At 44.5% G+C, this 15,764-nt stretch overlaps 1 protein-coding gene across 2 annotated transcripts in view; it reads right to left on the bottom strand.

Moving 5' to 3' along the window:
* Positions 1 to 3,528: 3,528 nt before the first annotated feature.
* The window catches only part of EIF3A (eukaryotic translation initiation factor 3 subunit A), a 1,696,172-nt gene continuing 1,683,936 nt past the window's right edge, over positions 3,529 to 15,764 (bottom strand). For both annotated transcript variants that reach the window (XM_044055975.1, XM_044055974.1), the window contains one exon: positions 3,529 to 4,622. In XM_044055975.1, coding sequence (XP_043911910.1) covers positions 4,429 to 4,622 — 194 coding nt within the window. In that variant the 3' untranslated portion in view covers positions 3,529 to 4,428. The remainder of the gene's footprint in view (positions 4,623 to 15,764) is intronic.

The following is a 15,764-nucleotide window of genomic DNA, read 5'->3' on the forward strand; positions in this document are numbered from 1 at the left end:
GCCATCTGGGTGGTTGTATCCAAGCTGGCACCCAGGAAAATTATTTGTTGAGAGGGTATTAGTTTTGATTTCTTTTTGTTGACTGTGTATCCCAGGAAGTTCTTATTACAAATGCCAGGTGCTGCAGTAGTATGTCCTTGCTGTCCGCTTGGATCAGGCAGTTGTCCAGATATGGGTAGATTTGTATCCCTTGTTGTCTGCAGAAGGCGATTACTGATGCCAGGCATTTCGTAAACACTCTGGGCGCAGTAGATAAGCCAAAGGGCAATGCAGAGAATTGGTAATGGGTTGAACCTGCAAGAAATCTGAGGTATCTTCTGCAATCTTGTCTGATAGGGACATGCAGGTATGCCTCCTTGAGGTCCAATGTTACCAGCCAAGACTCCTTGCCCAGCATGGGAAGAAGCTGCTGTAATGTGAGCATCTTGAATTTTGGCACCTGTAGATATGTGTTTAGGATGGATAGGTCTAAGATAGGTCTCCAATCTTTGTCTTTCCTTGGTACCAGGAATAGTCTGGAATAAAACCCTTTACCTTGTTCTTTTGCAGGTACCTCTTGAATTGCTTTCATGTCCATGAGAGCTGAAATTTGTTTTTGTGCCTCTGCCCTTTGATTTTGTGGCATGTTTGGCATGCCTCTCATTTTTGGAAGGGTGTGAAAGTGGAACCTGTAGCCTCTGTCTATAATGTCCAGAATCCATTTGTCTTTTGTATCAATATGCCAATTTTTTGAGAATAATGTCAGTTTTCCGCCCAAAGGTGCTGCCATTAAAGCTTTGCTTGGCAGGTGCAGGGGGAAGTCATTGTGTCTGTTTTCTAAAAGACTGTGATCTATCTTCTCCACCTCTTGGGGTTGGTGCTTGCCACTGTCTGGCTCTGAAAGATCCTTGAGGTTGCCCTCTACCCCTTGGACGCCTGTATCTGCCCCTTTGAGGTCTGTCCGTGGCTGGAAAGGACCAATTTTTTGAAGGCCAGTTTCTGCTGAAACGTGGAGGCTGTACCTGCAGGAAATCTTTCACTGTTTGCATTGATTTAGCTTTTACCTCCATTTTCTTTAGCACCTCCTCAGCTTTAACACCAAACAATACATCTTTTTGAAGAGGTGCATCTAATAATTTAGCTTTGACATGATCTGGTAAGGCTTGCTCTTTGAGCCAAGCATGCCTACGTATAACAGACCCCGTAACAGCAGCTCTACATGAGGCTTCTAAAGCATCAAAGCCACACTGCAAGGTATGTTTACCCACTTGCTCTGCACCACGCAACAAATCCTGCAACTCTTTTAAATCTGGTTGTGTCATCTTGCTTTTCAGCTGAGATATCAAAAACTGTTGATACTTTAACATGTGGAACTGACAGTTTAATGCCCTCATGGTTAAAGTGGCCGAGGTGTACACCTTTTTCCTCCACCTTTCTAAAGCTCTGGAATCTCTCTCTGAAGGTAATGGGTTTTTAGCAGTAGAGGCCTTAATTCCCTTGGGACCCTGTGAAATAGTTTCTGGGTCAGCAGTATGGCTTTTATATAGGAACTGGTGAGAATCAGGAACCCGGTAATACCGGTCTGGTTTAACAGGAGCTGGAGGCAAAGAATCAGGATTAAGGCTGGCTTCTGTGTACACATCATCCAATATATCTAAAACAAGAGGGATAGCCAGAGGCTTATGCTGGGGGAGCAGAAGAAATTCCCTGAGCCTTTTCTTGGAATCTGAGTAATCTTGGCCTTCCCAGTGAAAGTGTTCCCTCAATGTATGCAGGGTTTCCCCAAAAGAGAAGTCCTCAGGGGGAAGACCGAGGGAATAGACTCCTCTGCATCAGAGTCTTCGACTGGAGAATAGGCATAATCCTGGTCCTCAGATAGTTCTGAGGTAATAGAAGCTTGATCTGAGGAAGGGTAGTCTTCCTCTAATCTGGGCCTTTTGTCAGAGGGGGGTTGAGAACCCCTGATAAGAGTAATCAAATCCTCAGCCATTTTAAGCATCTGTTTTTTAGGCATGGTGCCTTGGGAGGGTGTCTGAGGAACCTGTTTTTTGGTTTTCATGGCTGTTTTAGATTTAGTGAAGGCTTTAATAGAGAAGGAGGAAGGCCTGAAGACCCCTTGAGAAATGGCAGGCCTGTCTAAATTCTGAGTTTCCCTGCCAGGAGTGGCGTCGGTAACTGTAGTAGGAATGGGGGCCGATGAGCCTGCGACCTCGGGTACTGAAGACACCAGTAATGCATTGTCATTGGTACTCGGGCTGCGTAGACGCCTCGTTGAGTACTGGAGAACCGGTAGTCAGCCTTAGCGTGGTTTCAGTAGGTGGTGCGGACCTCGTATGTCGGTCCTTATCTTTGCGTTTTTTGCTCAAATCTGGAGTCGGAGTATCCGACATAATATAATTAAATTTTTTGCCAAAAAAGTGAAGGGCAAACTCCGCCCAACGCTTAATAGTGCGTTTGTTGAATCTACACAAAAACGGCAGGCCGAGACGTCGTGGTCTGGGCCTAAGCAAGGTATACAGAAAGAGTGGAAATCCTTATGCGGTATTTGCTTACCACATGAAATGCAATTATTAACTTTGTCTGACATCGGTCTGAGGCAAGAAAAGTTTCCCCAACGGGGTACTTAGCTTTCAAGAAGACTTCGGCTGAAATACTTTCGTAAATCTCAGGAGCTGGCCGACCGGCACTTGCGAACTGCTTCTGCTTCGGGCACCGCACGGCAAGAAAGACTAAAGAAAATGGCGTTGGCTGCCTCTTTTATACCCCTGCTGCACTGACGTCAGGGAGGAAGCGACGACAACCGACGCCGGACCTAGACTTTGGAATTCGGCCGACCGAGGACCCGCCTGACGGCAGGATAACCCATCTGTTATGACTGCAGCTGTATGCACGATGAACATCACCAGGAGTCTGTCTACTAAGAAAAAAAACTTAACCAAGGGGAACAACCAGAAAGCAAATGGCACGGAAAAGCCCACAGCCTAGGGAGGAGACAAACGGGGTAAACAGAACTGCTTTACTACAGATAAAAAGGTAAACAAAGGCAAGATCCATCTAACAAGTCAATCTAACAAAACACCAAAAATGGACACTTTCGTGAAGAGTAGCCTGGAGCACTTTCCTAGTGCTATCACTTTGCAAGCAGCAAAGGAAATCTGATGGTTTAAAGCACTGTGGGAGAATGGGTTGCATTACAGTTAGGGAAAGTTTTTGGTGCCAAGCTAAACAGAACCGGCAGTAAAAAGCCACACAGGCTGAAAAGGATAAACTGGATCACATTTAATCCTGCCATACTAGCTTTCTCACAGATTACAGCAGATCACTTAAGTCAATAATTTTTAAACACTGGTACTGACAAACTGGCAGACCAAATGTGTTCATTTGCAAAGTTAAATTTCTGCAATGTTTATTCTTCAGAAAGGCATTCTTGAAGAAACAATTAAAGGGATAAATACTTGTATAAAGAAGTTTCAAGAGATTTTTTTTTCATAAGCTAGGAAAACAAAATATCCATGTGTCTAACAGAGTTACAAAAAAAGACAGTGAAACTTGAAGGGAATTACCCAAGTAATTTATTAAATCAAAGGGAAAACAGAATAGTCAGTATTGACTTAAGATCGGATAATGACATCTGCGATATTGCATGTTTTCTATTCAAAGCCAATACAGCCAATATTCAAGTGAGGAGGAAAACACACTAACGAAAAAAAAAAAAATAAAATGTTTTTTAAATATTTGATAATTAAATTAAATGCACTGAAGGCCAAGAAATAACTCCAGAAAAGGATCAGTAATTTCCACCACAGACAATATAGTGATAATCAAACCAGCAACTTTCCCATAATCATCACTTTCTGTATCGCAAAGCAGAGCTCTTGACTATATCAAGTAATCAGAAATACAGTACACTGCTCTGTATGGTGATGGCTGAAAGTAGATACTGAATATTTGTAAATCCATCTATTTTACCTGTACCATAAAAACCTTTGCAATTTTCATACTGACAAGTGTTTTGCTTTGTGATAAAATGTTATTTTAAAAGTACTTCAAGATACCTTGTCTTGGCTAACAGATGCTAGAAAGTTTCTAAGCATGTCATACCTATCACTCCTGTAAGTCTTAATGGCATAAAAGTAGATCAGGCCAGCTTCCAAATTAAGATGAATGGTAATCCTTTGTTTTAGATTCGGATGAAAAGATGCTCTTTGCACAGTTCACATTTATTATACAATTCTAGGTAAAAGCATTGTTTTGACATGTTCCAAGTTTGCATAAACTTTCAGAAATTAACCATATGTACTGCAAAGTCTACAAAAAAGCAGCAGTATCATTTGCTTTTCACAGAGGTGACAAAAAAGGTCCTGAAATCTCCATTATGAATGGTATACATAATGCACTGGATGTAACAAGTGATCTGATGAATGATTAAAAGGCCAATGAAAAACTAAGTTAACGACGGACAGTAGTCCAACCATCTTCATCTGGATCATTCTTTGTGCGGCGAGCAGACTCTCTTTCTCTATCTGGTCTCCAAGAGGGTTTTTCCCCATCTCTCTCTCTATCTCGTGGAGGTCCTCTGCGCGGAGTATCCCTCTCCTCTTTTCGTTCATCCTGTCTGTCGTCATTCCGCCTCCATGAACTTGCTAAAATGAAAACATATTAAAATTAGTACATACTACACAGTCAAGAATGAACAATCCATACGCAGGAAATGCCACAAAAATCCTAGAGAGCACTGCGACTTTCAAAAATACAAAAGAAAATGAACACTGAACGGCATCAAATACTTAAATTGCCTACAACAGAAGTAGAAACTGCATATTAATGTACAAATATTACATCACCAGCAATAGACTAACAGATGAACAAGAGCAGAAGATGATCTACATCCAAGAGTGGGGAAAAAAGAAAATGCAAGCTAAAGTTGGAGGTAAGACTCCCCCCCCCCCCCCAATGCAGTCAAAAAAGGCAAATCCACTTGCGCAGATCATACATTTTTGTTGTGAAAAAGATTAAACCAATGACAACCAAGGCATTTCTGTCTATGCCATGCCATAAATGTCTCAACTCTGACATCTGCCATCACAACCTGCTCTCCATCTCTCTCATATACGCCTAACACTACTTTGCACAGTCTTATTTCAAGCTAACTGGGGGGGTGGGGTTGGGACTGCTGCTCTCAGTTTTCCAACAAGACTCTCTTGCCCACTTTACACGTTTCTTTGCCTCTTTCCATTTAGTCACAAACTCTTATATAGCATAAAGTACAGTTTTGTACCTACCATAAATGTAGATGTTCGAGTGTATACCCTACTACAGTCATCACACTTGGGTTACCCTGCAGTCAGGCGGTCCCGCAGTCGGCCAGAATTCCAAAGTCTTGGTCCGGCGTCGGTTGCTGTCGCTTCTTCTCTGACGTCATAGTGCCAGGGGTATATCAAGAGGCATCCAACGCCATTTTCTTCAGGTTTTCTTGCCTCAGATGTCAGGTGCCCCTAATAGGTAGGCAAATATATATATATATATATATATATATATATATATATACATAAAGCTATATGGATAAAATAAAACAAAATCCTTAGGCACAAGCAAACACCACAGAGGAAGAATAGAATGGAGTGGTAGAGATAAGTTCAGCTAGTTCAGAGGGGATGGAGGGAGGGCAACCTGAACTGCAGCAGGGTATACACTTGAACATCTACATTTATGGTAGGTACAAAACTGTACTATGTTCATCGTGTTACCCTGCTGCACACTTGGGTAGAATCCCAAAGCTAAGGATGGGAGGAGGAGTCAAAGAGGGTTAGAGGAGGCTAGAAGGCCCTGCAGAACTGCAGTGTCGAAGCCAGCTCTAGTCTTAGAGTAAAGTGGTAAGTGGTAGTGTTTGGTGAAGGTGTGTACGGAACTCCAAGTTGCAGCTTCCAAAATATCCTTGCTTGGCACCCCCCTGAGGAAGGCTGTAGATGTAGCTGCTGCCCTGGTAGAGTGGGGCCTTATGGTAGCAGGAACTGGTTTTCCAAGATGGTTATAGCAAAAACGAATGCAATGTCCTATCCATTTGGAAATGGTCTGTTTTGATATAGCCTTCCCTTGTGAAGCTGCAGCATAGGATACAAAGAGCTGGTCAGATTTTCTGAAAACCTTAGTTTTATCCAAGTAGTAACGAAGTTGCCTGTGAATGTCCAAGGAATGCAGGAGTCTTTCTCCTTTCTTCTGTGGCTTTGGAAAGAAGGTGGGTAAATGGATGGTTTGATTTAAAGCCACACTGGATACCACCTTAGCATAAAGGAAGGATTAGTTCGTAGAGAAACTCTGTCTTGATGGAAAATGAGGAAAGGTTCCACTGCTATTAGTGCCTGAAGCTCTGAGACTCTTCTGGCTGAGGTTATTGCTAGCAGCAGGGCTGTCTTCCATGATATAAACTTTAGATCAGCAGAGAAAGCTGGTTCAAAGGGAGGTAGCGTAAGTTTTTCCAGAACGAAGTTGAGGTCCCAGGTTGGTGTAGGTGCTCTCCTGGGGGGCCTAATGTTTTTTGCCTCTCTGAGGAACTGCCTTAGAAGTAGATGTGAAAATAAGGGTGGATCCATGTTGTAGTGGGCTGAAATAGCCGAGGCGTGGATTTTAATAGATGAAAAAGAAAGTCCTTTGTGCAACAACTCAGTTAAATACTGAAGAATCTGAGGCATGTGAGGCTGAAGGGTATTTTTGGCCTTTAGCTTGGTTCCAGGCGCAAAACCTTTTCCATTTGTCCGAGTAGGCCTTCCTTGTGCTGGGCCTCCTAGCTTCCAGAATAACATCCATAACTGCTTGAGGAAGAGGAGCTGGCTGGATGCTTAGGTGATTTGCCATGCAGCCAAATTTAAGGTTTTGAGCTGGCTGTGTAGAATCAGATTGTCTTGCTGTGTGAGCAAATGGGCAATTTGTGGTAAAATCCAAGGTGGGCCTTGGGCCATATTCCTTAATAGTGGGTACCAGTGCTGGCGTGGCCAGTCTGGGGCTAGGAGTATCATTTGTGGTCTCTTCTTTCCGACTTTCAGAAGCACCTTTGAGAAAAGGGGCAATGGAGGGAAGGCATATACTGTCAGGTTTTTCCAACTGAATGAGAGTGCGTCCACTTTCCAAGCTTGATGAAGTGTCCTTGTACAAAATTTTGTCAGCTGATAGTTTTGGGGGCTGGCAAACAGGTCTATGTCTGGGTGGCCCCATTTTTGAGTTATCATTGCAAATACTTGTGGATCCAGTTTCCACTCGTGGGGATCCATGATGTTTCTGCTGAGGCAGTCTGCCAATGTGTTCTTTTTTCCTGGCAAGAATTGAGCTTGTAGCTGAACTTGGTAAACCAGTGCTGTGTTTCACAAGGTCATTGCTTGCCTAAATAGAGGGTAGGAGTGTGTACCCCCTTGTTTGTTTATGTACCACATTACTGTGGTGCTGTCCGTCCTTATTGTAAGCTGTCCTGGATGTAAGAGGTTTTTGAAGGCTGTCAGAGCATTCTGTACAGCTAGCATCTCTTTTTGATGTGCAGATTCCTTTGATCTGCAGTCCATATGTCTTGAACGCACTGTCCAGCCATGTGTGCCCCCCAGGCGTAGTCCGATGCATATGTTGTCATAGTTTGCCTGGCTGGGGGCAAGGTGAAAGGCTGACCCTTGTTGAGGTGACATGCCTGTGACCACCATAGAAACTCTTGTTGAAGGCACGGAATGAGAGATATCATTGTGTCCAAGCTGTGGCTGTGTTGAGACCATATGCTTTTTAGGTACCACTGTAATTTCCTCATATGCAGCTTTGCAAATGGTATTAGTAGTATGCAAGATGCCATGAAGCCCAAGGTCTGCAGAATTTTTCTTGAAGGGAGTTGGGTCTTTGTTGCCATTGTTTTGAAATGTTGAGTCAGTTGTAATTGTTTGTTTGGCGTCAGATAAGCCTTCTGGGCCGTTGTATTCAAGCTGGCACCCAGGAATGTCATTTTGTGAGGGTACTAGTTTTGATTTATTTTCGTTTACTGTGTAACCTAGGCAACTTAGATGTTTTACAAAAGCCAGATGTTGTAAGAGGATGTCTTTGCTTTCTGTTTGGATGAGGCAGTCGTCCAGGTATGGGTATATTTGAATTCCTCTGTCTGCAGTATGCAATTACTGGTGCCAGGCATTTTGTGAAAACCCTGGGTACGGTGGATAAGCCAAAGGGCAGTGCAGAGAATTGGTAATGGTTTGAACCTGCAGTGAAACGGAGGTATCTTCTGCAATTTTGTCTGATAGGGACATGCAGGTATGCCTCCTTGAGGTCCAACGTTACTAGCCATGCTTTCTTGCCCAACATGGGAAGAAGCTGCAGTAGTGTTAGCATCTTGAATTTGGGTACTTGTAAGAAGGTGTTTAGAATTGAAAGGTCCAGAATGGGTCTCCAGGCATTGTCCTTTCTGGGGACTAGAAAGAGTCTTGAGTAAAATCCTTGGCCTTGCTCCTGTGTAGGTACCAGTTGAATGGCTCATGTCCATGAGAGCTGGAGTTTGTTTTTGTGCCTCTGCCCATTGATTTTGTGGCAGGTTTGGCATTCCTCTTTTCGTTGGCAAGGTGTGGAAATGGAATCTGTATCCTTGTGAAATTATGTCTAGGACCCATTTGTCCTTTGTGACGATGTACCAGTTGTCTGAAAAAAGTGCTAATGTTCCTCCCAAGGGAGCTGCCAAGAGAGTCTTGCTTGGCCATGTGAGGTTTAAGTCACTGAGTTTTGCCTTCTAGTAGTTTGGGGCCCGTCGTCTCCTCCCTTCTGTGTTGCAGTGCCCCATTGTCGAGGCTTGTAGTGGATTTGTGGTTGTCCTCTGCCTCTTGGGCGTCTGTATTTACCCCTCTGTGGTCTGTCAGTAGCTGGAAAGGACCAATTTTTTGTTGGCCAATTTCTGCTGAAGCAAGGGGGCTGAACCTGTAGAAAACCTTTGACCGTCTGCATAGATTTTGCCTTATCCTCCATTTTCTTTAACACTTATTCTGCTTTAACTCCAAATAGGACATCCTGCTGTAAGGGAGCATCTAGAAGCTTTGCTTTAACATGATCAGGCAGAGTTTGTTCCTTTAACCAAGCATGCCTACGTATAACAGACCCAGTAACAGCTGCTCTACAGGAAGCCTCCAAAGAGTCAAATCCACATTGTAAAGTATGTTTGCCCACCTGTTCAGCTGCATGCAACAGATCCTGCATTTCTTTCAATTCAGACTGTTGAGGGAGTGTGCTCATTTTTTGTCTTATTTGAGACATTAGAAATTGCTGGTATTTTAGCATGTGAAACTGACAATTTAGTGATCTCATAGCTAGAGTGGCTGAGGTGTAAACCTTTTTCCCCCCACCTGTCTAGCGCTCTGGAGTCCCTTTCAGAGGGTACAGGATTTTTCGCCATAGAAGCCTTAGCCCCTTTGGGACCCTGGGAGATAGTCTCTGGATCAGCAACAGGGCTTTTATAAAGGAATTTGTGGGAGTCAGGCACTCTAATATCTGTCTGGTTTGGCTGGAGCAGGAGGCAGAGAATCTGGATTTAAACTAGATTCTAAGTAAACATCATCCACAATGTGTAAAACTGGGGGGGATAGCAAGAGGTCTGTGCTGGGGAGTAAAGGAAACTCTCTGAGCATTTTCTTTGAGTCAGAGTAGTCCTGACCTTCCCAGTGAAAATGTTCCCTCATAGTGTGTAAAGTTTCCCCAAAGGAGTAGCCTTCAGGGGGAGAAGCTGAGGGAATGGAATCCACAGCATCAGAATCTTCACATAAGGGGGAAAGTAGTAATCTTGGTCCTCAGAGGAGCCTGAGGAAATAGACAGTTGATCAGAGGAGGCATAATCTTCCTCTTGTCTAGGCCTTTTGTCGGGGGGGGGGGGTGGGGTGGGAACCCCTGATTAAAAAGATCAAATCTTCAGCCATTTTAAGCATCTGTTTCTTAGGCATGGGGCCTTGCACCGGAGACTGAAGTGTAGTCCTTTTTGGTTTAATAGGAGTCTTAAGCTTAGGGTACGCTTTTATAGTGAGCGTCGGTCTGAAGACACCTTCAGAAACCGAAGGCGTTTCTGCAGCACCGACATCTTTCTGCAATGTCGTCGGTAGGGGCCAAAGAAAATGGCTGCGTCGGTCTAGCACTCTCCGCCAAAGGCTCTGAAGCAGTCTCGGGTTCCAAATCTGCGATAGCCAGGGGCTGCGTAGGAGCCTCACTGAAAACCGGTGAACCGGAGACCGGCCCAGCCGAGGCCTCTGAGTCTGGCTTGGGTCTAGGCTGCCTGTCCTTATCCTTGCGTTTTTTGTGCAAGCTGGTAGTCGGTTGCTCCGACGGCATTGTGTAGTTAAATTTTCTACCAAAGTAGTGTTGTGCGAAATCAAAGCGTTTTTTTATAGTACGCTTATTGAACCTAGCACAAAAGCGACAACCAGTGACGTCATGGTCTGGGCCTAGGCAAGGTATACAATAAGAATGAAAATCCTTATGAGGTATTTGCTTCCCACAAGAAATACAATTGTTAACTTTTTCTGACATCGGTCTGAGGCAAGAAAAGTTTCCCCAACGGGGTACTTAGCTTTACTGAAGACTTCGGATCTGAAATTCGACTTCGAAAATCTTAGGAGTCGGCCAACCGGCACTTGCGAACTGCTTCTGCTTCGGGCACCGCGCGGCAAGAAAGACTGAAGAAAATGGCGTCTGATGCATCATATATACCCCTGGTGTACTGACCTCAGGGAAGAAGCGACAGCAACTGACACCGGACCAAGACTTTGGAATTCAGGCAGACTGCGGGACCGCCTGACGACAAGATAACCCAAGTGTGATGACTGCAGCAGGGTAACACGATGAACATCTGGTTTTCCATGGTGGGTGTAGCAAAAACGTATGCAATGTCCTATCCATTTGGAAATGGTTTGTTTTGAGATAGCCTTTCCTTGTGATGCTGTAGCACAGGATACAAAAAGCTGGTCAGTTTTTCTGAAAATCTTAGTTTTATCCAAGTAGTAACGTAGCTGCCTATGAATGTCCAAGGAATGCAGGAGTCTTTCTCCTTTGTCTGTGGATTTGGAAAGAAGGTGGGTAAATGGATGGTTTGATTTAGAGCCACACTGGATACCACCTTAGGTATAAAGGAGGGATTAGTTCGTAGAGAAACTCTGTCTTGATGAAAAATGAGGAAAGGCTCTACTGCCATTAGTGCCTGAAGTTCTGAAACTCTTCTAGCTGAAGTGATTGCTAGCAGCAGGGCAGTCTTCCATGATATAAACTTTAAGTCAGTTGAGGAAGCTGGCTGAACAGGAGGTAGCGTGAGTTTTTCCAGAACAAAGTTGAGGTCCCAAGTAGGTGTTGGTGCTCTCCTGGGAGGCCTAATGTTCTTGGCCCCTCTGAGAAACTGTCTTAAGAGTAGATGTGAAAATAAGGGAGGATCTGTGTTGTAGTGAGCAGAGATGGCCGAGGCGTGGATATTAATAGATGAAAAAGAAAGTCCTTTGTGTAACATCTCAGTTAGATATTGCAGAATCTGAGGCATGTCAGGCTGAAGGGTATTTTGGCCTTTAGCTTGGTTCCAGGCGCAAAACCTTTTCCATTTGTCTGAGTAGGGTTTCCTGGTGCTGGGCCTCCTGGCCTCCAGCTTAACTTCCATAACAGCTTGTGAGAGAGGAGATGGCTGGTTGCTTAGGTGATTTGCCATGCAGCCAAGTTTAAGGTTTTGAGCTGGCTGTGTAGAATCTGATTGTCTTGTTGTGTGAGCAAGGTGGGTAATTTGTGGGAGAATCCATGGTGGGCCCTGGGCCATATTCCTTAATAGTGGGTACCAATGCTGGCGTGGCCAGTCTGGGGCAATGAGTATCATTCGGGGTCTCTCCATCCTGACTTTCAGAAATACCTTTGTGAGAAGGGGTAGTGGAGGAAAGGTATATACTGTTAGCATTTTCCAACTGAATGAGAGTGCGTCCACTTTCCAAGCTTGATGGTGAAAAGTCCTTGTGCAAAACTTTGTTAGCCGATAGTTTTGAGGGCTGGCAAACAGGTCTATGTCTGGGAGCCCCCATTTTTGAGTTATCATTGCGAATACTTGTGGATCCAGTTTCCACTCGTGGGGATCCATGATGTTTCTGCTTAGGTCGTCTGCCAATGTGTTCTTTTTTCCTGGCAGGAATTGAGCTTGTAATTGAACTTGGTAAGCCAGTGCTGTGTTCCACAAGGTCATTGCTTGCCTGCATAGAGGGTAGGAGTGTGTACCCCCTTGTTTATGTACCACATTACTGTGGTGTTGTCTGTCCTTATGATAAGCTGTCCTGGATGTAAGAGGTCCTTCAAGGCTGCAAGAGCATTTTGTACAGCTAGCATTTCTTTTTGATTGATGTGCAGATTCCTTTGATCTGCTGTCCATAAGCCTTGAATGCAACGTCCTGCCATGTGTTCCCCCCAGGCATGGTCCGATGCATCTGTTGTCATAGTTTGCCTGGCTGGGGGTAGGATGAAAGGCTGACCCTTGTTGAGGTGACAAGCCTGTGACCACCATAGAAACTCCTGTTGAAGGCAGGGAATGAGATTTATCATTGTTTCCAAGCTGTGGCTGTGTTGAGTCCATATGCTTTTTAGGTACTATTGTAATTTCCTCATATGCAGTTTTGCAAATGGTATTAGTAGTTTGCAAGATGCCATGAAGCCCAAGGCCTGCAGAATTTTTCTTGCAGGGAGTTGAGTCTTTTGTTGCCATTGTTCTGAAGTATTGAGTTAGTTGTAGTTGTTTGTCTGGCGTCAGATAAGCCATCTGGGCCGTTGTATTCAAGCTGGCACCCAGGAATGTCATATTTTGTGAGGGCACTAGTTTTGATTTATTTTCGTTTACTGTGTACCCTAGGCAACTTAGATGTTGTCGTACAAAAGCCAGGTGTTGTAAGAGAATGTCCTTGCTTTCTGCTTGGATGAGACAGTCGTCCAGGTATGGGTATATTTGAATTCCTCTCTGTCTGCAGTATGCAATTACTGGTGCCAGGCATTTTGTGAAGACCCTGGGTGCAGTAGATAAGCCAAAGGGCAGTGCAGAGAATTGGTAATGGGTTGAACCTGCAATGAAACGGAGGTATCTTCTGCAATTTTGTCTGATAGGGACATGCAGGTATGCCTCCTTGAGGTCCGTTACTAGCCAAGCTTTCTTGCCCAACATGGGAAGAAGCTGCTGTAGTGTTAGCATCTTGAATTTGGGTACTTGCAAGAAGGTGTTTAAAATTGAAAGGTCCAGAATGGGTCTCCAAGCATTGTCCTTTCTGGGGACTAGAAAGAGCCTTGAGTAAAATCCTTGGCCTTGCTCCTGTGTAGGTACCAGTTGAATGGCTCTCATGTCCATGAGAGCTGTAATTTGTTTTTGCGCCTCTGCCCATTGATTTTGTGGCAGGTTTGGCATTCCTTTTAACCTTGGCAAGGTGTGGAAATGGAATCTGCATCCGTGTGAGATAATGTCTAGGACCCATTTGTCCTGTGTGACGATGCGCCAGTTTTCTGCAAAAAGTGCTAATTTTCCTCCCAAGGGAGCTGCCAAGAGGGTTTTGCTTGGCAGTTTGAGGTTTAAGTCATTGTGTTTGCCTTCTAGTGGTTTGGGACCCGTCTTCTCCTCCCTTCTGTGTTGTAGTGCCCCATCGGCGAGGTTTGTAAGGGATATGTGCTTGTCCTCTGCCCCTTGGGCGCCTGTATTTACCCCTCTGAGGTCTGTCAGAAGCTGGAAAGGACCAATTTTTTGTTGGCCAATTTCTGCTGAAGCGTGGGGGCTGTACCTGTAAGAAATCTTTGACCGCCTGCATAGATTTTGCCTTATCCTCCATTTTCTTTAAAACCTCCTCTGCTTTAACCCCAAATAAAACATCCTGCTGTAAGGGTGCATCCAGTAACTTTGCTTTAACATGATCAGGCAGATGTTGTTCCTTTAACCAAGCGTGCCTACGTATAACAGACCCAGTAACAGCTGCTCTAGATGAAGCTTCCAAGGCATCAAAACCACATTGTAAAATATGCTTGCCCACCTGCTCAGCTGCATGCAACAGATCTTGCATTTCCTTGAATTCAGACTGTTGAGGGTGCGTGCCCATCTTTTGTTTTATTTGAGACATTAGGAACTGCTGGTATTTAAGCATGTGAAATTGACAATTTAGTGCTCTCATAGCTAGAGTAGTTGAGGTGTAAACCTTCTTCCCCCGCCTATCTAGTGCTCTGGAGTCTCTTTCTGAGGGTACAGGATTTTTAGCCAAAGAAGCCTTGGCCCCTCTGGGACCCTGGGAGATTGTCTCTGGATCAGCAGCAGGACTTTTGTAAAGGCATTTGTGAGAGTCAGGCACTCTATAGTATCTATCTGGTTTGGCTGGAGCAGGAGGCAGAGAATTTGGATTTAGACTAGATTCTAAGAAGACATCATCCACTATGTCCAAAACTGGGGGGATAGCAAGTGGTCTGTGCTGGGGGAGTAAAAGAAACTCTCGGAGCCTCTTCTTTGAGTCAGTGTAGTCCTGACCTTCCCAGTGGAAATGTTCCCTCATGGTGTGTAAGGTTTCCCCAAAGGAGTAATCTTCAGGGGGAGAAGCTGAGGGAATGGAATCTTCAGCATCAGAATCTTCATAAGGGGGGAAGGAGTAATCCTGTTCCTCAGAGGAGCCTGAGGAAACAGACACCTGATCAGAGGAGGCATAATCCTCCTCTTGTCTAGGCCTTTTGTTGGGGGGGGTTGGGAACCCCTGATCAAGGAAATCAAATCCTCAGCCATTTTAAGCATCTGTTTCTTAGGCATAGGGCCTTGGCCTGGAGACTGAAGTGAAGGCTTTTTTGGTTTTAGAGGAGTCTTAAGCTTAGCATAAGATTTTATGGTGAGGGTAGTCGGTCTGAAGACACCTTCAGAAACCGAAGGTGTTTCTGCAGCACCAGCTTCCCCTACTGCAATGCCGTTGGTAGGGCCTAAGGAAAATGGCTGCGTCGGCCTAGAACTCTCTGCTGGGAGATCCGATGTGGTCTGGGGATCCAATTCAGCGGTAGCCAGGGGCTGCGTAGGCGCCTAACTGAAAACCGGAGAATCGGCGATCGGGCCAGCCGAGGCCTCGGTGTCTGGCTTGGGTCTAGGCTGCATGTCCTTATCCTTGCATTTTTTATGCACACCAGTAGACGATTGCTCCGACGGCATAGTGTAATTAAATTTTCTACTGAAGTAGTGTCGTGCGAAATCAAAGCGACGCTTTATAGTTTGCTTATTGAACCTAGCACAAAACCGACAACCAGTGACGTTGTGGTCTGGGCCTAGGCAAGGTATACAAAAAGACGGACCAAGACTTTGAAATTGTGGCCGACTGCGGGACCGCCTGACAGCAGGGTAACCCAAGTGTGATGACTGCAGCAGGGTAACACGATGAACATCTATATGTTTCTTTCATTTAACCCTTACAAAAGTAAAAACATCAATTATTTAAAAGCTCACAAAGTGACAACAGTAATATACCTTTTAAAACCAAAAAACGATCTGGAACACAATAAGAGAAGGCTCAAACTATAAAAGTAATTTAATATTGCCACACAAGTGAAATTAGCGCTTTCGGCAGGTACAATAACCCACCTTCCTCAGATTACACAGCTGGACATGAAAAACTCATTTATACATTAATGCATAAAATATGCCCAATTGCCTTAAAGTGCATTATTCAAACAATTAAGTTGCCATAGCGACCTTAAAGTAAGATCGCTACCTGCATGATTTTACTTGCACTGCTGTCAACTATAAAAATGCATACATATAAAAACACCAAATATTTAAAACA

The sequence above is a fragment of the Protopterus annectens genome, chromosome 14.part0 (assembly GCF_019279795.1).
Source record: "Protopterus annectens isolate FY-2018-M chromosome 14.part0, PAN1.0, whole genome shotgun sequence".
NCBI lineage: Eukaryota > Metazoa > Chordata > Ceratodontiformes > Protopteridae > Protopterus > Protopterus annectens.